Source organism: Chrysochloris asiatica, unplaced genomic scaffold, assembly GCF_000296735.1.
Source record: "Chrysochloris asiatica unplaced genomic scaffold, ChrAsi1.0 scaffold00021, whole genome shotgun sequence".
Taxonomy (NCBI): domain Eukaryota; kingdom Metazoa; phylum Chordata; class Mammalia; order Afrosoricida; family Chrysochloridae; genus Chrysochloris; species Chrysochloris asiatica.
Genome location: NW_006408539.1, coordinates 24,341,610 through 24,365,774, shown reverse-complemented (window position 1 = coordinate 24,365,774; position 24,165 = coordinate 24,341,610). Strand labels below are relative to the sequence as shown.

The 24,165-nt window shown below is 42.1% G+C and overlaps 1 protein-coding gene across 1 annotated transcript in view; it reads left to right on the top strand.

Moving 5' to 3' along the window:
- Window positions 1–24,165, top strand: part of RTTN (rotatin) — a 162,450-nt gene that overhangs the window by 72,661 nt on the left and 65,624 nt on the right. Inside the window, exons 25-30 of the mRNA XM_006837552.1 lie at window positions 406–645; window positions 2,464–2,608; window positions 10,566–10,720; window positions 13,303–13,522; window positions 22,940–23,068; window positions 23,538–23,648. Of these exons, the coding sequence (XP_006837615.1) occupies window positions 406–645; window positions 2,464–2,608; window positions 10,566–10,720; window positions 13,303–13,522; window positions 22,940–23,068; window positions 23,538–23,648 (1,000 nt within the window). The remainder of the gene's footprint in view (window positions 1–405; window positions 646–2,463; window positions 2,609–10,565; window positions 10,721–13,302; window positions 13,523–22,939; window positions 23,069–23,537; window positions 23,649–24,165) is intronic.

The following is a 24,165-nucleotide window of genomic DNA, read 5'->3' as shown; positions in this document are numbered from 1 at the left end:
CCACTGGGAAAGGACTCTGGGGACCACTGTGTAGATTAGTAAGCTTCACCAGTTGATCAACGTAAGCCACTGGGAAAGTGTTTGCGATTAGAGTGAAGGCATGTTATCACTGGGATGATGACGAGGGTACTTTGGGATATCTAGGCTTTCCTACGTGTTAGTCATTAATAAACTGCTGTCTTCTATGAATGACAGTTATTTTCTCTTTCTGGAATAGGTCCAAGTCATATCAACACGGGGAGGTTAGTACAGTGGAGAGGCACAGCCACTTTTAGCTGCTCTGAGTCCACTTTTAATGAAAAGAAAATGAAGGATAAGTCACAGTTTTTGGAGAGAGTCTGTGGTATAATAAAAATACATGGGAGGTTTTGTTTCAGGAGCTTTCTGTGTCGCTCTCTCTCTTAGATTTGGAGACACATTGAAGTTGTCTGCCGAGGACGTCCTCACGCTGAAGCTGACACACACAGCCAGTGGCCTGCAGGACTGCCTGCGTGCCATCGTCCAGGCTGCAGCCCACAGGGAGGTCAGGGCTGCCATCACCAGGATGAGCTCTTACCTTCTCAACGACAGGCTGGCTTTCAGGAGCAGCGCTGGGCTGTGTGGGGCAACCATCAACTCCTTGGCTTGGCACAGCGCGCTGACCAGGTCAGTCTGTGGGCCGCCTGGCCACCAGCCTGAAAGGCCTCAACTGAAGTTCACGTGGTTTTATCCCCTAGGGAGTGTGTCTTCTCATCGTTACTGTCACATGAAAACTGTTTTTTTTTTTTAAAAAGAAGGAACTCCAGGATGTCTATTGTCTGTATGTAAGGAAAACTTACTAATAGCAAAAAAGAGGAGCAATCTCCTCCTGATCTCTGTATTTTGGAAAGCATTATTAATGCACAATTTTTTTCTCCTATTTCAGAAAATGTTATTTTATCTCCCTGAGTAAGTCCTTAGGCAAGACATGGGTGGGACAGACTGTGTGAGGCAGGGTTTGTTGCCGCTGCGGCGGCTTTCTTGGTCTGTTGTGCTTTCAGTTTGTCCCTAAGTCACTTATCTCAGTTTCTCTTTGCTCTGGGTTCCATGAAGTCCTCGTGGGGTGGCCCTGGTTTGTCATGGGATGTATTCAACTGGTGGTAGTAAGCTGCATTTGAAACAAACACAACTGATACGCTGTCCTTTGCAAGCAGCTATTATCTGTCACCTTAGTTTTAAAGGGTGAAGACCATGTTACTAACAAGCACAGCATAGGAGGTCCCTGTGTGTCTTTAATTTTCATTGCTCTTCATTGTACCACACATGGAGAGAGCACTTGTTGTTCATTAGAAGGCCACTCGTGAGCTTCACAGTCAGTACTCACCAAAGTTGGGTGTAGAACATTGTCTTTGTGGACTGTGTTGTGCCATCCCCCAGACCCAACAACTCGTTGCCTGAAGGTGTTTGGTAATGTCTGAGAAATTTTCATCCTTTTGCCCCCTGTGTGCTCTATCTACCACGACAGTGTGGTGACTCCATACGGTGAGCATTGGAGTGTAAACCACAAGCTCTGTGTTTGAAGCCCGCATGTTGCTCCATGAGAGAAAGGTGTGGTTTTCTGCTCTCATAAAGATTTAAAGCCTCAGAATCCCTATACAGGATTGAGTGGGAACTGACCCCAAGGCACTTAACTACAACGAAAATGCGCCCCCACATTCATCTGTGTGTTTGTTTTCTGTTCTGATTTAGAATCTCTACTTCTCCAAGGAGCCTTGGTGGTGGAGTGGGTTATGCGTTGGACTGCCAACTACAAAGTTAGCAGTTCAAATCTACCAGCTCTAGGAGAAAGCTGAGGCTCTTTGCTCCCATAAAGATTTATAGCCTTAGACATCCTATACAGGGTCACTATGAGTAGGAGCTAAATTGATGATACATGGCCACCAACCACCACACCTCTCCTGGATTACCTTTTTAAAAATATCCCCAACTGTTTCTCTTTTTACATAGATGTTTTCTTCTTGCCTCCTAATCTAACTTTCTAAAACCAGATTTTCTTTTAAAAGTTACATAAGTTTGTACGTTCAATGTCTTGTTTACACACATTCTAGCCACTTCCTTGCTATATCCACCCCTTTTCATCCTGATTGCTTAGAGAAATATTTACACATGACTTCTTCTTATTAATGCACAGAGTTCCAGCAGTAAAAGATGGCTTCCCTGGGCAGTTGGCAGCATTGCTGGGCTCCGTGTACCTCTCGGCTGTCTTCTGAATCTGGTCATGCATCTCAGTTGGCACCTGTCACTTCCTGTTGTTTTTAATGAGTTACTCAGGCCCGTGTTTTCTTCACTAGGCCCAGGTTCTGGGTGACAGACCCCTATTTCTGTCAGCCTTGTGATTTTCATGAAGTAACATGCTCAGGAGAAATGTGTTCGGTGTGTGAGTATGTGATGAACCGTGATAATAGGTAGAGCTCAGAACCATGGTTCGTGTCTTCTTCATTGCAGGTTTCTGCAAGTGCTTCCTGCTTGCACTGAGGATGAGAAGCTGCTAATAGATGTTGTACAGTTTGTAAACGAGTTAATGAAGGAACAAAGGAAAAATGCATCAGTAGAATTTCTCAGTTGGATTCTAGAATTACTTCTTAGACATGTAAGTATTGTGAAGGAACTTAATTCATCTGGAGTTTCTTTTAATGTAAAGATTTTAGGTTTGAGAAGTGATTCGTTTGTAAAGATCATTGATATTATGGAAAATGGTAGTTTTTACAAAGACAGTGTTTATGCAGCTGCCATCCCTTCTGCTGGCTTTGGTGGCTCACAGCGACATGCCTTCGGACTTGACTGTGAAATGCTGCAGAAGGACCGAGACCTTTGACCTTGGGGTTTGACAGAACCTGCTCTGTATGTGCACTTTCTGCTGTTGTCACGTGGTGCTCTCATTGGACGTTCAGTCTGGAAGGTGGACAGGCTATTGTGGGGCTTACGCTCTGGAGGCAGAGCACGTAATATGATGCGTATGACGGACTGTCAGCCACGTAAGAGATAGTGAGTGGCTGGGGTCTACCTACATCAGTGACCAGAGAAGGCCGCTCTGAGGAGGGGACACTGCAATGAGGTGAGGACATCAGGCAAGCAGACATGTGGGAGGAAGAGATCCATCCTAGGCCGTGAGGTGAGTGTCTCTGACTTGTTTGAGGAACAACCAGGGGTACAGTGTGGATGTTGCTGAGGATGGGAGGGAAAGGAAGAGTGGTTGAAGAAGATCGTGTTTCTTGCTCATAGGGAATGATGTGGGGATGCGGGCCGTACAGTTCCCAGGAGTCACCCCGTACACTGGATCAGGGATGCGGCAGGTGTAAGAGTGCGGCACCCCACACCCCGTCCTTAATCCTGGTTTATCACACCAGGTCACATCGCATGACTGCTAACCCACCAGGTGTCATGACGGGAGCACAATTAAGTCCATGGCACAACCCCACGTTTTCTTTTATAACTTTGAGAAGGCTTTATTTTTGTTTGCATCTTTATTCATCTGGAGTTTCTTTCTTGTTTTTTTAGAAGAAAAAGAAAAGTTTTATTATCGAATAAGCATTAAAGCAGAAAGCAATGCATCACAGGCAATTAGCTAAAGAGATTGCAAAGACAGAAATCTTCTCATTTATATAGCTCAGTGGATACAAAACTCATTGTGTTCATGTTTAGGATGAAATGGCTGATTGTACAGTATCTTTATGACAGGATAGCAGACTTTTTCTCATGTACTTTGAACATGTTATTAGGAGGGATCAGTCCCTGGACAAGGACATGATGCTTGGAAAAGCAGAGGTCACCTAAAAAGAGGAAGGCCCTCAATAAGATGGATTGACACATGACGACAAGCAGAGGTTCAAGCATGGAATGATAGTGAGTGTGGTGCAGGACTGGGCAGTGTTTGGGTCTCTTGTACAGAATACGAGTCGTCCTGGAACCTACCAGCAACCAGCCGACAAACCAAAAGCATACAACTGTGATTTCTAGGGGAGATTCACCTGTGACTTTCATTTGGGCCGTAGAGATTTATTAGGAGTCCTGGTATGGCACTGTGGGATAAGGCACTGTACCACAGATCAGTGGTCAAATTCACTAGCCACACCTTGGAAACCCTATACAGGGTCACTATGAGTCAGAATCGACTTGAAGGTACTTAACAACAACAACAACATAGGTATTTATTAAGTCATGCACTCTCCAGTTCAGTTGATCCCTTCATCCTTATATAGTGTTCCGTTCTTTGTCTCTTAGACTGGTTTTTACCAGATAAAAAGTCTATTTTATCAGAGATTAAAATTGCCACTGTTTTATTGCCATTATCTTGATGTATTTTTCCATCCTTTGATTTTTAGTCTGATTCTGTCTTTGTAGACAGCATAATGAAGGATTCTGGGAGTCTTCCTCTTTTGACAGAATTTATCCTGTAATTCATTAATTTATTTCCTATTTATAACAGTCTGTCTTATCTTGAAATCTATTTGAACTACTTGCCATATGGAAGTTCTGTATCTACACTATTCCCTCTTTTTCGTTTTGCAGTTGACTTCATTATAAATTGATATTACTGGTTCCATATATTCAGTCTTGCAGGTTTGTTTTACTTTAAATACTTCTGTATCTGGATTTTTTTTTGCTGAAGCAGAAAGCTTCTTCATTCTTCTGCAAAGTGGCTGGTGGGCTTGGACCGCTGACCTTGTGGTTTTCAGAGCAATGCTTATCCTATGGAGCTGCAGCACTGTTTAAGGAACTCTGGGAGCATAGTGGTTACGAGTAGGGCTGCTAACCTCAAGGTCAGCAGTTCGAAATTACCAGCTGCTATGTGGGAGAAAGATGAGGCTTTCTGCTTCCGGAAACCCTATGCAGGGTCACTGTGGATTGGAACCTTCTCCACAGCACAGTACCATCATATCTGGATTGAGTTCGGGGTGGTGTTGACTTGTATTTAGTCATAGGTTGTTGTCTGCTAATACTGGTTCTCATAGTGTTTCTTTTTGATGTAAAGATTATTAGCAAATGATTAGCTAATTAGTATTAGTAGTACTGTAGGATAAGTACTGGATCACAAAGTCAGATTGAACCACAAGGCTGATAGTTCAAACCAGCCGCTAGCTCCTTGGAAACCCTATACAGGTTTGCTATGAGTTGAAACTGACCTGTTGGCACTTCACAATACCCACAGTTCTTAGTAAAGATAGCTAGCCTGGTGAGAAGTTTCCTAGGTGATCCTGATATAAGTTCACACTTTAATTAAACTGTGGTTGGACTTTGTAATAGGTTCCTTTGATATGCCTGTGTTTTCTGAACTACATTTTCAAATTTTGTAGGAAGCTTTTCCACAGTACGCTTTATTCTCTATGTCTTTACTTCTTCCGGGTTATCTTTCTTTTCATTTTGTGACACTAATTCTCGAACAGTAGACCAACGGGAGAACATTTCCATGAATCTTATTGTGTTCTATATATATGAGAAGACGTACAATAAGCTTCAGGAAGACGTTTAGTTTAGGGTCCGTTTACTGACGTGTGTATAAAGGAAGTCCACACACTCACTGCTCAGCAAAGTCTGCTTTTGGTTAACTTCCTTCAAAATGATTTCAAAAGACTTTTTGTCTCACATTTTAATTATTTAAATAAAACTAAAATGTTTCCAGGCAGTTACTTTCTGAACTTAATTTCCTCATTCTTCCCTCATCACCCCCAAACCTTTTTATAAAGCACAGCAGTAAAACCTAATGTCATTAATGTTCTTTATAGCTTTTAATCATGCGCAAATATTTCAGAGATTGACTATTAAAATACTATTAAATCTCTCTACTCTTCTCTGAATGAACTTTTTAACAACTTAATTCAGTTTTTGGTCTATAAATCATTTATAACTTCATACTTTTTAAAAAAGTTTTCTTTTTAAAAATAAATTCTAAAGTAAATTCATTTTTGATTAGAGTTATTTCAGGGAATTATGGTTGATTGAGTTGTGAAGATGGCAGTGATTGTGGGCTATAGTTTTTGAAATTTTCTTCAAAATCTATGCAATAATTGAATTAATTGTTTTAATATAAGAAAAATCACTGTGCATATTAAAATATATTTAAATTATGTAACCATTAATAGTCAAAACTGGTGTGGTGCTGTAGGATAAACACTGGACTTCAAGGATTTGAATCGCAAGATTGGCAGTTCAAACTCACCAGTTGCTCCTCAGAAACCCTATACAGTGTTGATATGAGTCACAACCGACTCAACGGCACTTAATGACAACAATATAAGTTATATAACTAAGTTATATACTTAGTGAGAATATTCAGAGTCACTGTAACAAAAGGAAATGGTCGATGTTCAACCGTTTCAAGAGGTAGCATATGATCAAGAGCCAACAATACCGAAGGAAGAATTCCAAGGTGTATTGAAGGAATTAGCAAAGAACAAGGCACCAGGAATTGATGGAATACAAATTGAAATCTTTCAGCAAAGTAATGTGGCACTGGAGGCACTCACTCATGTACGCCAAGAAATTTGGAAGACAGCTAACTGGCCGACTGATTGGAAAAGATCCGAATATGTGCTTTTCCAAAGAGAGGTGACCCAATGGAATGCGGAAATCATTGGACAATATCTTTGATATCCCATGTGAGTAAAGTTTTACTAAAGGTGATACAGAAACAACTGCAAGCATACATTGACAGAAACTTCAAACCGGATTCATTAAAGGATGTGCAATGACATCAGATGGATCTTGGCTGAAAGTGGAGAATACCCAAAAGATATTTACCTGTACTTTATTGACTACGCAAAGGCCTTTGGTTGTGTGGATCATGATAAGCTATGGGCAACATTGTGAAGTATGAATATACCTGAATACTTAATTGTGCTCTTGAGGAACCTGTACATAGACCAAGACCTGAATAGTTTAAAATTAAGAAAGGTGTGTGACAGGGTGTATTCTTTCACCATACTTATTCATCCTGTATGCTGAGCAAATAATCCGAGAAGCTGGGTTCTATGAAGGAAATCATGGCATCAGGATTGGAGGAAGACTCATTAACAACCTGCGATATGCAGATGATACAACCTTGTTTGCTGAACGCAAAGAGGACCTAAAATACTGATCTTCATCAAAGACCATAGCCTTCAGTATCGATTTCATCTCTATGTAAAGAAAACAAAAATCCTCACCACTGGACCAATAAACAACATTCTTAACAATGGAGGAAAGATTGAAGTTGTCAAAAGACTTCATTTTTCTTGGATCAACCATCAACACTCATGGAAGCAGCAGGCAAGAACTCAAACGATGTGTAGTATTAGGCACATCTGCTGCACAAGACATTTTTAAGGTGTTGAAGAGCAAAGATGTCAGTTTGAGGACTAAGTTACGCCTGATCCAAACCATGATATTTTCATTAACCTCATATGGATGCGAAAGTTGGCCAGTGAATGAGGAAGATCGTAGAAGAATCGATGCATTTGAGTTTAGGTTTTAGAGGAGAATGTTGAAAGTGCCATGGACTGCCAAAAGAACACACAGATCTGTGTTGGAAGAAGTGCAGCCAGAGTGCTCCTTGGAGGCCAGGATGGCCAAACTTCATGTCTCATACTTAAGACATATTGTCAGGAGGGGCCAGTCACTGGAGAGGAGGAATATCATGTTTGGTAAGGTGAGGGGGAGGTGTCATAGAAAAAGAGGAAAACCCCTAGCGAGATGGATTGGCCAAGTGGCAGCATCAGTGGGCTCAAGCGTGGCAATAATTGTGAGGTTGGCCCAGAACTGGGCAGTTTTTTGTTCTGTTGTGTATAGGGTCGCTATGAGTCGGTACTGACTCGATGGCACCTAACAACAGTAACAACAAGTTATGTAACTGTTAGTAGAAAGTCAAAACTGTAAATTAGATAACTAAGTTGTATAACCATTAGTAGATAATGAAAATTATAAATTATATAGTTATTAGTAGTCAAAACTGTAAATTATATAGGTTATGTAATTCTTAGTAGACAGAACCATAAATTAAATGGTTGTGAATTTATGGTATGGCGTGAATGCTGATGTATTTTGTATAATTTATTTATACTTAGGCAATTATACTACACAAGAGTCTAGGTGAATGTAGTACAATTTTAATGTAGTTTAGAAAGAAATTTTGGGTATAATTAAATTTACTTATTTGATTTTGTATTGTATCAAGTCCCTCTTTGAAAATTTTATGTCTACTCATGTATGATCATCACTGTTATATAGACTCCTAGTATGGTGCTGTAGGATTAGCACTAGACATAGAACCAGAAGGCCGGCAGTTGAAACCCATTGGCTGCTCATACACAGGGTTGCTATGAGTTGGCACCGACTCAACAACACTGAACAACAATTTTTATAAGTAATAATGGTTTTAAGGGTGAGTAAAGAGGGAGCTCTGGTAGCGTAGTGGTTACGAATTGGGCTGCGAACCTTAAGGTCAACAGTTCAAAACCCACCATGGGAAAAAGATGAGGCTTTCTGCTCCTGTAAAGATTCACAGCCTTGGAAACCCTCGACAGAGTTGCCATGAGTTAGAACTGACTCCACGGCACATAATCACCATCATCAAAGAGGAACTGGCTCACAGGGTCGGTTTGAACTGCCAAGTTGGTGGTTCAGACTCACCAGCCATTCATTAGAAACCCTATCAGGATCGCTATGAGTCAGAACTGACTCAACAACACTTAACAACAACAACAACAAAGTGGAATTTAAGGAGCCCTGGTGACGCACTTGTTAAGGGCACATCTGCTAACCTAAAGGTTAGCAGTTCAGACCCACCAGCCACTGTGGGAGACAGGTGTGTGTCAGTCTGTTCTGTAACGATTGCAGCCCTGAAACCCTGTGGGCAGTTCTGTGCGCTCCTGTCAGAATCCACTTAATGGCACTGGGTTTGTTTTGGGGTGTGGTAAAGTGGAATTAAGGATCCTCGGTGGTTCAGTGGGCTGCTGACAGAAAGGCTGGAGGTTCGAACCCCTAGCTGTTCCATAGGAGACAGATGTGACAGTCTGCTTCCATAAAGAGGACAGCCTTAGAAACTGTGTTGAGTGGTTCTGTTCTGTTACACTTGGCGTTGGCAGGAGATGGGATCAGCTAGGAGACACAACAACAGAAGGGAAAGTGGGGCTGAGCCTTCACTCCCGCTCTCCGCTCTACAGAATGAGGATGAGCTTCATGGTACACAAGAACCAACATGAAGGAGGAAGGAATTTTACAGCTTACCAAAATTTGACTTGATCTAGTCAGCGAGACATGCTAGCGGAGCGCTGTTAATAACACTTCCAAAGGGATGGTTTTTTTTTTTTTTAAAGGTGTCATTTTTATTATACAAGGGTAAATTAAAAAATATTGCTACAAAATCATAAAATCTTCATTAAACATAAACAGGAAGCTATTGTGTCTCGACATATCCATCGTATGGGTCTATATAGTTCTTAAGGCAGTGTTTCCATTTCTCTAAACCTTCCCTGAAGGATTCTCTGCTCTTAGATTGACACCAGGTCGCAATGGTTTTTATTTTTATTTGAACATTAGAGTTAATTTCCGATAGGAAAATTTTGTATTTACTAGGAGGGGGTTTGCATTAAAAATGGCCTATTCATTTTGGCAGTATTAATAATTGAAGGGAGGTGGTGGTGGTTATGTGCCGTGGAGTCGGTTCCGACTCATAGCTACAGGGCTTATTTAGGTTCCTTAGGGCTAAGAATACTATAGAAAATGTATTTATTTTGTAATTGTACAAATGTGTCTGTTGATTCATGTATAAAACAGAAGTTACAGGGTTTTTTTCTTCAATTCTGTCTGCTGCTAGTGAGCCATTTCTTCTTGCTCAAGGTAAACAGAAGTTTCGGGAAAGATATGAAGTCCTATCATAAGTTAAGAACAAAGCAGCTCCCTCAGTACTTCTCAGAAGTTTCCAGTCATAATTTTTTGTCACTGTATATAACTAAAGTATACAAACTACATACTACATGATACAAGCAACTTGGAATTTTTTCCACATTTCGAAAAATGTCTGTTCTCGAACTGCAGTTCATTTTGAATTTTGTTTTGTGTGTGTGTGTGTGTGTGTGTGTGTGTGTGTGTGAAGGATTGCATGATAACAGTAATTGGCTTTGTTTCTTTTTGAATGTTGCTTTTGGTGCCACTTGTGTCATACCGAGGACATTACTAGTTAGATGGTTCTGCCAATTTTGTGTGATCTTGATCAATTTCCTTCACCTGTTTATGAAGCTCGTTATGATCCTGTCCACCTGTAAAACAGGAGTGCTGGGAGCTGTTGAGTCAGCTTTGACGCCTAGGGACTCCACGTGACTGTAGAACTGCCCCATCGGGGGTCCCAGACTGTCATTTTCATGGGGGTCAGATGGCCAGGTCTTTTCTTCCACGGAGTTGCTGGGTGGGTTTGAACCACCGATCTTCTGGTTCTCACAGAATGCTTAATCACTGCAGCCCCAGAGCTCCTTGGTTAGTGTCTTCAGAGCATGAGTAGCAACAAAACCTCCGTTGGAATTAAACCTCCGTTCGTTAGACTGTACAAACGTACGTTTTATCATTTCATGTTTCAGGGTCCAAACCCACTGTTAGACCTGCTGGTTCCGACAGAATCACAGGCTCGAGAAGAAGTAGACGAGGTCGGGGCTGCCGTACGGCAGCAGCTTCAGAAAGAACTGATCACCCTGTTCAACACCTTGTTGCTTACCTTCTCTGCCGTCACTGACAGGTACCGCCTTGTCCAAAGTGTTACTTCCTGTTTTCAAATTCGGGGGAGAAAGGACTAGGACTGTTAGGTCATCGGTTTGAGAACTTTCTGGTTTTAATGTAGACATTTATGGCCAGTATCACTGTAATTTTGGTTTGTAACACCTGTATGGTTTAAAAGATGGCGGCAGGAAGCTCTTGTTCTAAATTGGGTTGGAGAGGGTACACAGTGTGTAAAGGTGTAATTAATCTGTGCTCCCCCCAGAGGGCAGGACCTGATGGTACTCACAGTGTGGGTCAGTGTCAGAACCGCCAAGTTCAGCCCCACACCGGGTTAGCTAAAGGGTCAGCTCCTAGCCCAAGTAGGTGAGCCCTGTCCCTGAGAGACTATTATCAGTTTTAAGTCTCAGCAGCTTTTTTTAGTAAACACTTGATGAAATCCAATTACAGATGAAGAGGATCGTGATTATACAGGACACTGAATCCCATGATTAAGAGAAAAAAGTCATTCGAAACAGATTCACAGTTGTCAAAGGTGACAAGAGCTTGGAAGTTGCTATTACAAACAGCAACTGCTGCCATCTATCGCTAACTACTGATAGTATCGTTTGTGTCGTTTGCAATCACATTCTAGGTAATTATTATGTATACTTATGAATAGCACAGAGAAATAGAAATTCGATGAAAAGATTCACAGAGTCTGTGAAAATATACAGAATGTCAGGATCAGAAGAGTGGAGACTACAACAAATAACAGATTTTACAAGTGAGAAATACAACTTCTAAACTGAAGAATGTGTTAGGTAGCTGCAACAGCAGGCTAGGTACAGCTGCAGAAGTTCAGTGGACTGAGACAAGAAGCCAATGGAAGTGCCCCAGATTGGGGGCAGAGGGCTGGGGAGGGACGTTCACTGGGAGAGGCGCCTGGGGTATGGCAGCACACTCTGGCACCAGCATCGTCAGTGACCAAGCCCCCTGGTGGCTGGGGGGCAGGTGGTCTTTGGTGTGGTCTGGCCTCTGTGAATTTTGAAGGAAGGAGTGACTGTGACCCTTTCATGAACCACAGTGTCAAGATCAGTTAGAGTTTTTGTTTTAGGGTGGGAGACCCAGGGGGCTTAGAAAAGTGCATGGGAAAAGTCCATAGGTTCTCATTCCATTGTTCTGTGAGCTCTCTTGAAGTGCCCTCATTCTTACAAATGCTGGACATGGGACTGGAAGAGGAGAAGGGAAAAGAGAGGTTGGTAAGCAGATGGAGAAAGCGGTAGAAAGAGAGAGAGGGGGGTGCATGAGGAGAGACAGCGAAATGAGCAGTGGAGTCTCGGGAAAGAGCTGGAATCAGCACTGAGGGAGGGGTTTCCTTGGCTAGGAGAAGGGCTACCTGTTCCCATGAGAGGGACAGGTGAGGGAACCATCAGACGTAGGGGTGGTGGGACGCTTCCCTTCAGTAGGCTGCGTCTTCTCTGTGAAGCAGGAAGTAAGTGTGTTTACCAGGAGGGGACCAGTGAAGAGGTGGGACTAGCTGTGTGGAGCTACTGAGGGAGGTGAGGAGCAGGGACCCGAGAGGCCAGTGGGGAGTGGTGGTTGGGGGCTGAATGTCCACGCTGGTCTCTGGTGTTCCCACTGATGTGATAAGTGACAATGTTTGTTAATAAATTACTACGTTGAAAAACAGCATATATAATGGTGTAAATTGGATACTGACCCACGAGAAACAGGAATTGATGTAATAACATTTAGGGTCTGGTTTGCTAGAATTCTGGTCTTTAAAAATGCGGCACACCTGTAACACCATGAAAGAGGAAAGCTAGAGAACCAAATCCACGGTCTTCCAGTCGGTTCTGACCCACAGCAAGCCGACAGCACAGAGTAGCACTGACCCACGGCATGTCCATGATGGTCACTTCTTGGAAGTGGACGGCCACATTGTCCTCCTGTGAAGTGCTGCTGGGGCCAGCTGCCCGCCTTGTAGTTGGCAGCCGAGTGCTTAAACATTGAGGTACCAGGGCTTCTTTGTGAGAGGACGGGGTAATAACATCAGTAATCTCCATTTCTACAATTGTGATGAAGATAGTTCAGATTTAATTCAGAGTTTTGTAACGTAATGACGATTTTTTTCCTGGAATTTTTACGTCTTCGGATACTTGTCTAGTTACCTAATTTCAGGAAGTTTGTTTTCTAACAAGTCCTCTTGATTGTTCAGCTTTTGACAGTTTTATCAAGCACGTTAAATCTTTTTCATTCCTTTTGTTTTTTTTTAAAACAATATATTTTTGACAGTTAAACTTCATTCTACTTTTTAACTGACAGTGAATGATTTAGAACGTGGTTTCCCATGTGCCTTTCCTTTAACACACCACCACCCTGTTTTGCTTTCTCATTGTTGGTGGCTTTGCAGCCTTGGATGTAATTGTAGTTTATCTTTTACATTACACACTCGGCGATTCACTGTGGTTTCCTTGGCAAGTCTCATTTTGAGAAATGACAGTTTTATGCCGCTTTCACATGGCACACACACCTCTGGTCAGTTCGTTTCCTGTCCAGCCGGCAGGATGGCCTACTGACTCCTTGGACATGTTCTGTTGTTGAACCCCGTTGCATATACAGGAAGTGCTTGGAGCTTCTGCGAGTTTTCCGCACACAGCTGGCTCTCAGACTGCTGCAGTGTCTGCGGGTGACGGACGCCCCCCACTTCTATGGCCTGCCTTCACTGGAGCGGACCCTGCGGGGCATGGTGCATGTCACGGCGACCCCGGGCTGGAGCGCCCACTCTCCACTAACAAAGCCGCTTGACATCTGTGCCAAGTACTTGTCAGGTCTTCTGGAGGTGAGTCCATGTCACACGTGCCTGTGACAAGTCAGTGTTGTCAGGGCACCGGGACTGAGCACCTGGTCATCCTGGCTTCCTGTCAGTGTCAGGCTGCCTCGAAGGCTGGGTCCTCCCTGCACCGGGGCTTCGGGAGAGACTCGGGAGATGGTGCAGGGGCAGCACTTCTCTTCGTTCCACTTCCTACCACGCCGTCTGCGGCCACGCAGAGGGCCTTCTGTCCAAACCGCTCTTTATGGCCTGTAGGGCGAAGCAGAGCTCCACACCCACCCCCCTCAAGTTTCTGTCTTAGCGGGCCATTCTCAGGAAACACCATCGATTTCTTGCCCATGCGTAGTTTCCTCTCTTCTGTGGGTAGCCATCCCTTGCTTCTTCCTGGTGTAGATACTCTATATTACTTCTGTAGGTGTGCACCTCTAGCGTTGTGATACTTAGCACGTCATGTATTTAGCATGTCTGTGTGTCTGTCTGCTAGTAGACTGTGAGCCGGGGAGCACCTGTTTGAAGCACAGCCACTGCCTTGGGCTTCTCTCGCCCTGGTACGTGATTTGCACATAGTGGGCAGTGGAGGATGTCATGGAGATGTGTCTTGCACCTTGTACAGTTTGAATAACATTGGAAAGGTGGCATAAGTGAACGTAAGTGGTGTATGTTTAATTTTTGTATTTCATTATCAAATAGTGCTTCAGATTATATCATCTATAAATTTTCCCTAAAGGCACATAATCTTAATTTTTAAAAGAAGATTTCAAAGTTCCAAATACTCTTAGCTGTTTATAAAAGTTAATGTGAATTTTAGTGTAGCCATTTTAATAAAGTGGATTTTAATTTTGCTTGAACAATTATAAATGCTGGAAAAGGACAAATTTGTCAGTATTTTCATTAGTTCTTCCATGCTTGGAGGTGTTCCATTATCAGAAATGTTTGAGTTTTAAAAGCAGATGTGTTAGCTGCAGAACTAGCTAATGTGTTTGCAATGCTGTTTAGCTGGCATGTTTCTCATGTGTGGTAGTATTGGTAGTCTGCTCTTCAAGCACTCTGTTGAGGGACCTTTCTTGGAGCCCATCTCTCTGTCAAGGGATTGCTGTCTGTCCCGTGTCAGGGATGGGTGACAAGTGTCATGCTGCTTTGTATTTCGATACGACCAGAAGGAGTTCTGTAAGAGAAGAGACTTCAGGCCACACCTCTGTTTCAAGCACCAGAAATTAAAGTCAACCTCTTACGGTACTGGGGACAAGAGCGGTACTGGGGGACAAGAGCGGTACTGGGGGACAAGAGCGCTTAGTTTTAGATAACAAGCAGAGGAGAGGAAGGCAGTAATCTTTGAGGTGACAAAAATCGGCAATCAGAGAGTGATTTTAGCTAAGGAACAGATACTCCTCTTTCATAATATAATGTTCTGTTACAAGCTAAACCTGAGAGAGGCGTAAGCAGAAGAGAAGTATGTTTCAGACACAACCTTGAGACGAGTCTTTATGCTTTGATTCAGGTGACTGGAATCAGTACAAAGAAGTCTGCCACTTGTGTTTGCAATTAGAGGCCAAATTACATTGAATCTTTCATAGGACCTTCTGCTTAGTTTACTAATAAGCCATGTCAGTGTCATTATGTCATTACAGACTGAATTCTTTCATTTCAGACACCTTTTTAAAACTAAGATAGGCTTTATGAAGTGGCTTCAAAACACAAGCCATGGTGTTGCAGCTCCACATGACCTGCATTGTAGGGTCTCATTAAGTAAAGAGGATTCCCTTTGGGGAGGGAGCCACATTGCTGATACTCTATTACTGGTTTTTACACATTGAAGTCTGAATGTAGAATCCTTGCTTTTGATGGTGAGAAATGGGATTTATATCTTAAATATGCTTCTTGTTGTTCGCGACTCATGCGTGGTAATTAAGTCCTTAAAACCCAATCTGTGGTGTGTAACTCCAAGGTTCTGACAAAAATGTAAGCTTGGAATAGAATGAGAATTCTTGACTTTTCCCTTACAAACTGAACATCCAATCCTGATGCATAATCTAGATATAGTAGGCTCTCAGAGAAGGGCAAGACTTGATTGGTGGGTCTCTTCTCTTGAAAAGTATATATAGAAATTGCTAGTACTGTAACATTGTTGGGTTCCTGGTTTGGTACTGTGTATTAGCACTGGACTGATATCCACAAGATCAATGGTTCAAGCCCACCAGCCGCTCCTCAGAAACTCTGAAGAGGGTCAATAAGAATCAGAACCGACTCAGTGGCACTTAACAGCAACAACAGCATTCACATGCTTACTGACTGCCAGGCTTAGGCCAGCCCCGAGCTAGGACTTAAATGCAAATGGTCATTGTCCCTACTTCTGAGCAATTTTGTATTCCTAATGCAGAGCTCTGGTAGCGTAGTGGTTACGAATCGGGCTGCGAACCTTAAGGTCAGCGGTTCGAAACTACCAGTCGCTCCGCGGGAGAAAGATGAGGCTTTCTACTCCCGTAAAGACTTACACCCTCGGAAACCCTGTACAGGATCGCTATGGGTCGGACCCGACTCGATGGCACTTAACAACAACAACAACAACAATGCAGATTTAAAATTAAGTGATGCCTTGAAGTTTGAAAACTTTAAATTATAAAAACTTTCAAAAGTCCACACACGAGGGGAGAACCATACATTGTAGCCCATGTAGCATCAACAATTAGTGCTCTCAGTTGTTAGCCAATGGCCAATCTTGCTTCCTGTTTAGGCCTTTTAAATCATTTGCTTTGTGAACATTCTAATCATAGATCAAAGCCTCCAAATTATGTATGAATAAATTGCTTTTATTAAATAAGTTGTGGCTAACGAGATTATGCTGTCTTTTCAAAAAAACCTATGAGCTGCTCTGCTACATGAGCTGACGAAACCCCAATGAAAAGGAGATAAAGTGACTTACAGTTAAGGATTACTCTGATGCATAAAAGCACCGAGGACCCTTGGATGAGTGATTTGAAACCTTCCGACGTATTGGAGCCGATAACCAGTCTTTTTACTTGCGCTGACTTAAAGCCAGTTGTCCCTTTAAAATGTGTTGGCATTTAAACATAGTGAGCTTTCTTTTCTCAGTAAAAATTTGAATGATAAGTGATCTATGTCTCCAAATATTTTTGTGTAAGAGTTAGAAAGCTATCAAGGTTCTTGTTAGTCAGTCAGTTAACAATACTCACTAAAGCCCTCTCTTGGGAGAGCCGGACAGAGGGATGCAGCGATAAGTCATGTGTATAGATAGAAATGGCCCAGCAGAGTGTGCGTGGGCGTGTATAATTGGTTGATTTTGAGACTAAATACAGGAAAACATACATCAGTTCCTCGGTTTCTACACAGTGCCTCAGTGACGGATTGCATTCTTTAAATTGTGTGATGACTCTCCCCCTCCTTCACTGAATTGTTACTCCCCCATTAGCATAAACTCACCCCCTTAAGCTTCTTATCTAATCTTTGTAATTGCTGTTGTCCGTTTGATACTCTGTGATAGTTGTTGTTGTTGATGTTGTTAAGTGCTGTCGAGTCAGTTCCGACTCATAGTGACCCTGTGTAGGGTTTCCTAGGAGCGGCTGGTGAGTTTGAACTGCCGACTTTGCAGTTCAAACCTATCTTGTGACCTAGTGCTTATCCTACAGCAGAACTCCGTGGTGGTAGCACAGTGGCTATATGCCGTGGAGTCGGTTCCGACTCAGCAACACCCTGTTATAGTTTCTGAGGCTCTAAATCTTTACGGGAGAAGAATGCCTCATCTTTCTCCTGTGGAATTGCTGGTAGTTTCAAACTGCTGACCATGATATTAGCAGCCTGACTCATAACTACTACACTACCAGAGCTCCTTAGAACTCTGTAGATAGTTATTAAAAAGAGGATAATTTTCAAGGCAAATATTGTTTACTATTTAAACTATCCACCACTCATCTGTCAGTTTGTCTTACTCTGGTGACTTGGCATGTTGCTGTGATGCTGAAAGCTATGTCATCAGTATTTTAAATGACAGCAGGGTCACCCATGGTGGACAAGTTTCAGCTGAACTTACAGACTAAGACTAGGAAGGGGGAGAGAGGCACGACTTCTGAGTATTTAGTCACTGAAAACGTTATGAATAGCACTGGAACACTGTCAGTAACAGAAGTTTGAATACTGAAACATGATGAAGAGCACCAGACTATTGTCAGATATAGTGCCTGGAGATGAGCTGCTCAGGTTATGAGGCACTCAGACTCTGACTGGAGAAGAGCTGTCTCCTCCAAGTAAAGTTGACCCTGATGACAGCAATGGATTGAAGCTTTTGGAACCTTCATTTGTTGATAGGGCACAACTCAAAATGAGAAGAAACAGTTGTAAACATCTTTTAATAATTGGAATATGGAATGTACAGAGTATAAATATAGGAAAATTGGAAGTTATCAAAAAGAAATGGAATATATAAACCAATATCCTAGGTATTAGTGAGCTGAAATGGCCTGTTATTGACCATTTTGAATCTGACAATAACATGGATTCCTAAGCCAGAAATGGCAAATTGAAGAGGAATGGCATTGGATTTATCATCAAAAAGAACATTTCAAGATCTATCTTGAAGTATGATGTTCTCTGTGATAGGATAATATCCATACACATCCAAGAAGACCAGTTAATATAACTAATTACTCAAATTTATGTGCCAATCACTAAAGCCAGTGATGATAAAATTGAAGAATTCTACCAACTTCTTCAGTCTGAAATTGATCACACATGCAATCAAGATGTATTAATAATTACTGGTTATTGGAATGCAAGGGTTGGAAAAGAGGAAGGGTCAGTAGTTGGAAAATATGGTCTTACAGACAGAAACAATGCTGGAGATAGAATTTTGCATGACTGATGACTTCTTCATTGCAAACATCTTTTTAAAACAACTTAAAAGATGACTATACATGTGGACCTCACCAGATGAAATCAAAGTGACACATCTGTGGAAAGAAATGGTGGAAAAGCTCCATCTATCATGAGCCAAAACAAGGTCAGGATCAGAGTGTAGAACAGACCATCAGTTGTTCATGTGCAAGTTCAGGCTGAAGCTAACAAAAATTAAAACATGCCACGAAAGCCAAACTACGATCCTGAGTGTAACCCACCAGGATTTTGAAATCATCTGAAGAACAGATTTGATGTATTAGACCTAACGACTGAAAACCAGAAGAGCTGTGGGATGACATCAAGAACATCATACAGGAAGAAAGCAAAAGGTCCTTTAGGAGATACAAAAGAAGGAAAAGACCAAAATGGATGTCAGAAGAGATTCTGAAACTTGCTCTCCAGCATAGAGATGCCAAAGCAAATGGAAGAAATGAGGAGATAAAAGTGCTGAACAGAAAATGTCTAAGAGCAGCTTGAGAAGACAAAGTCAAATATTATAATGAAAGTTGCAAAGACCTGAAGTTAGAAATCCAAAATGAAGAATATGCTCAACATTTGTCAAGCTGAAAGAACTGAAGGAAAAACATTCATGTCAGCTTGTAATATTGAAGGACTCTGTAGGCAAAATGGATTCTTGGTGTGGTGTTGTAGGATAAGCATTGGACGATGAACCAGAAGATTAGCAGTTCAAACCTACCAGCTGCTCCTTGAAAACTCTGTATAGGGTTGCTATGATTCAGAAGCAATTCGATGGCATTTAACAACACAGACACAATATCGAGTGATAACAGAAAGCAACTAGAGAAGATGGAATACACAGTCACGGTGCCATGAAGAAATGGTCCTGTCAGTGATCCTGAAGGAAGAAGTCCAAGGTGCACTGAAGGCATCAGCAAAGAACAAGGCTCTGGGAATTGATGGAATATAAAATAAAATCTTGATCAGCAAACTGATGCAGCACTGGAGGCACTCACTCATCTCTGCCAAGAAATTTGGAAGACAGCTCCCTGGCCAACTGATGGGAAGAGATCCATAGTTATGCCTATTCCAAATTGAGGTGACTGAATTGAATGCAGAAATCGTTGGACAATATATTAGTAGGTTTGCTAATGATGATTCAGAAATAGCTGTAGTAGTGCATTGACAGATTGCGTCTGGAGTTTCAGGCCGGATTCAGCCGGGGACGTGGAAGTGATAGTATTGCTGATGTCAGATGGATCTTGGCTGGAAGCAGAGGATACCAGAAACTTGTTTACCTGTGCTTTATTGATTATGCAAAGACTTTCGATTGTGGGGATCGTGACAAGCTGTGGATGAACACTTGTGTTCATGAGGAAGCTGTGCATAGACCACAGTTGTTTTAGCAGAATAAGGGGACTCTGAATGGTTTAAAATTAGGAAAGATGTGTGCCAGGGTTGTATTTTTTCACCATGCTTATTCAACCTGTATGCTGAGTACATCTGAGAAGCTGGGTTATATGAAGGAGAACATGGCATCAGAGTTGAAGGAAGACTCATTAATAGCCTGCATATATGCAGATGATACAGCTTTGCTTGCTGAAAGCAAAGAAGATTTACCACAACCATCTGTATGGATTGTACCTCAATGTAAAGAAAACAAAATTCCTCACTAGACCATTAATTAACATCATGATAAATGGGGAAAACTGAAGTTGTCAAAGACTTCATTTTACTTGGATCTACCATCAACACGCATGGAAGTAACAGTTAGGAAATCAAACAATGTATTGCATTAGGCAAATCTGCTGTACAAGACTTCTTTAAAGTATTGAAGAGCAAAGATGTCAATTTGAGAGGACTAAAGTGTACCTGACTTAAGTCATGGTATTTTTAGTAGCCTCATATGCATGTGAAAGTTGGACCATGAATAAGGAAGACCGTAGTAAGAAGAATGGCAGTAGAATTGATGAGTTTGAGTTATGGTGTTGGAGGACAATGTTAAAAGTACTGTGGACTACCAGAAGTACAAACAAATCTATGTTGGAAGAAATACAGCCAGAATGATCCTTTGAAGCCAGGATGTCCAGACTTCATCTCTCATAGTTTGGACATATTATCCAGAGGAACCAGTTTCTGAAGAAGGACGTCATGCTTGGTCAGGTGGAGTGTCCGCAAATAGAGGAAGAATCCTCACCAAGATGGATTATCATGGTGGCAGCAGCAGTAGGCGCAAGTGTAGCAACGGTTGTGAGATTGGCATTGGGCCAGGCAGTGTTTTGTTCCTCTATGCATAGAGTCACTAAGGACTCGATGGCACCTAAAAACAGCAAAATTAAATTATTGTTTGATTTTAAGAAGCATTTGGGGGATACTTTTGGTTTAAGGTTTACAGATGATCTTAGGACAGTAGTTTCCAGGGTTCCTTCCTTCAACCTTCCTGGTCCTAGGAAGTCTGGGGTCCATGAGACTACGATATTTTGTTCTACATTTTCCCCTTTTGATTAGAATTCTGTAGAAACTCATCCAAATAATCAGTAATGATAGCTGGCCACTTCCAGTTCTGGTCTTGTGGTAAAGGAGGCAGTTGTTCATGGAGACAGAAACTCTTTCCTTACCCTTCTATTCTGGAGTCTCCTTCCACTCTTGTTTCAGCTGATTAGTGGTCAGTTGTTCTTCCTTGGATGGTCACTTGCAAACCTGTAAAACCACAGGTAGTACACAACTAACTGGGAGTTTAGAACAGAAGTCAGATATGACTTGCAAGTGACAGTTCAACTGGTGCTGCAGTGAACGATGGCGTGTGAGTCTTTTGGGCAGGTAGCTAGAAGTGGGATTGCTTGGTTTTGTGATAGTCCTTTTTAAAATTGTTGACGCACCGCCATGCTATTTCCCATAGCGGCCGTACCATATTGCATTTCCACCAGCAGTGGGTAAGGGTTTCGATTGCTCTACATCTTCTCCAACATTTGTGTTCTATTCTAAATCTCAGCCGTCCTAGTGCCAGTTAAATGGTCCCTTAATGTGGTTTGGATTGTATCTCTCTGATGGCTAATGGTGTCCAGCTTCATTTCATGTGTTTGGTGGTCTTTACAATGGCCTGTTGGGTGAAAGTCTATTCAAGTGTTTTGCCCATTTTGTAATTGGGATATTTGTCTTTTTTTGCTAAGTTGTCAAAGTTTATGTATTTTTGGCTATCAGGTTCTTGTTGGATTTATGGTTTCCGAAGATAGTCTCCCAGTCTTTTCACTTTTTGTTAAAATCTTTTGATAAACAAAAATTTAAAATTTTTGTGAGTTCCTGTTGATTTAATTAGTCTTTTGCTGTGGGCTTTTGTTACTCATTAGCTTGATCTTTTGTTAAAAACTAGGCCTGATAGTATTGCACCTGCTTGTTTCCTGATAATTTTCTGTTGTTAGTTTGCCCATCAGGGCACCCTGGTAGTGTAGTGGTTACGCATTGGGGTGTTAACTGAAAGGCCCGCAGTTTGAATCTGGCAGTCACGCCATTGGGGGAAGGTAAAGATTTACAGCCTCAGAAACCCTACGCAGGGTCGCTGTGAGTCGGAACCCACTTGCACACCACCACCACCATCGCCACCCACCAGGTTTAGGTCCTTGATGTTTGAATCTGTTTTTTGTTATGGTGTGAGGCAAGGATCCGGATTCATTTTCTGCGTGTGGAAATCCAATTTTCCCAGCCGGCACTGTTGATTGAAGAGACTCTTTCCCCCTTGGATGGACTGAGCATCATGGATGTGGGGGTTTATTTCGGACTCACTCTCTGTCCTGTTTCTTTGCTCTCTGTGTTTGTTGTCAGGTGAATACCAGGCGGTTGTGACAACTAGCTGTGTAGGATGTTCCAGCATAAGCAAGTGTGAGTCCTCCTCCTGTGATCTTCTGTTAACACACTCTAGCTATTCGGGGCCTCTTACCATTTCAGTAAAGTTTGTTACATGTGAGGGGACTTCAAAAAGTTTGTGGAAAAATAGCATCAGAAGATAAAGGAGTTTTTCCACGAACGTTTTGAAGCTCCCTTATATTTTCAAAAGAGTCCTGAGTCAGTTATGCGGGCTTTTCTCAGTCTGCGGTTGCCCACTTCCCTTGCCCATTCTGATTCAGGCCCTCTTATTGTACTTACTGGTAGAAAAATGTCAAATCCTGCAGTTAATGTGGAAGTGAAAACCTTAAGAGCCAATGGTTTATATAATTAGTGTATTCTTAAATCTGCAGTTGCTCATAAGGGGGGAGCATTTCGATTCCCACTTAAACCACAATTTTAGAAACTCTAGCCTAAGTCTTGTGGTCTTTGCACAATTTTATAATGCTAGCTGTTTCTTTGTATGCTGTGCAGCAAACTGTTTATTGATTCTTTGACTAAAGTGAGGGCTTAAAGGGTACAGTTGTGTTGGAGAAGCGTGTGAAGCACATTCTAAGTGTCCAGGGAGGACCCTGCACAGCTTTTGTACACGTTCCAAAGGAAGATGCCGACAGGTTAGTAGAGAGTGTTGTACTGGTCTCCATGTACCTGTCCGAGTACCGGTTTCTGTTGTCTTCTCAGGTGATTACCTCATTTTACGTGGAGCGTGGTGGGAACGCAATGTCCTTCATGGGGAGGGGCGTCACGAAGAGCACGGTGCTGTGTCTGCTTCACTTGTCCCACGAGATGATGACCCAGGCCCGCCGCACGGTGAGCGTATCTGCAGCTGTCTGTCTGCAGCGCACTTGCCTGGAAACCAACATGCTGTGCCTAACAGATGGCAGGCTTGTGACACGAAAATGTCTCTTTTGATGATTCTTTTTAGGAAATGGATTTTCAACAAAGTTATTCCTTAGAAGTTACATATTGCAACTGAATTTTAGTTAGAATGTTATCAATTCTGAATTGTATTTAGAATTTATTGTGACTGAAATCTTAGAAAGCTGTATTTTTTGTCTAAATTATTATTGGGGTAAGCTGTTCTTAAGAAAACATTTGTAGCATTTTTAGGAAAACCTGAGATTTAGGTTGCCTTGTTTGGGTCAAGTTATGGATTAAACCAAGTCTTGAGTATATTCCGACTTGGATTTGATCTTTAGCCATAGACTCATTTTGTCATCACTCGATTATTTTATAGGATGTGGTCTCACATGCTTCTGCCCCTCTTCTCTCGTTGTAGGACTGGATGTCTCTCTGGTTCCTTCCTCTGGGCAGCCAGAATGAAGAGCATGTTTCTACTCAACAAGGACTGGCCTGGCTGATCCCGTTATGGGTTGATCGGGACCCAGAGGTCAGTGGGAAGATGAATTCAGTCAGCTCTTGGTACATGTACAAAACAGGCAATTTTGTTGTCCTTTGGTGGTTTGTGTGTTGTTGTGTTGCTGGAAGCTATGCCACCGTTTTTTTTTTAAATACCAGCAGGGCTATCCATGGTGGGTAAGTTTGCGCTTATCCAAACTAAAGAGACTAGGAGGAAGGAAAGGCAGACTACTTACTTCTGAGTGTTAGCCACTGAAATGACTAGCAGTGGAATGCTGTCAGATTTAGTGGCAGAAGATGAGCCCCTCAAGTCGGAAGGGAATCAAAATACAACTGAGGAAGAGCTCCCTTTTCAAAGAAGAGTTGACCACAATGACAAGAATGGAGTAAAGAAGCATTTGGGACCTTCATTTGCTAATGGGAAACAACTCAAAATGAGGAGAAACAGCTGTAAACATTGATGAATAATCAGAACATGGAATGTACAAAGTATGAATCTTGGAAAATTGAAAGTAGCCAAAAATGAAGTGGAACACAAAGATAGATAT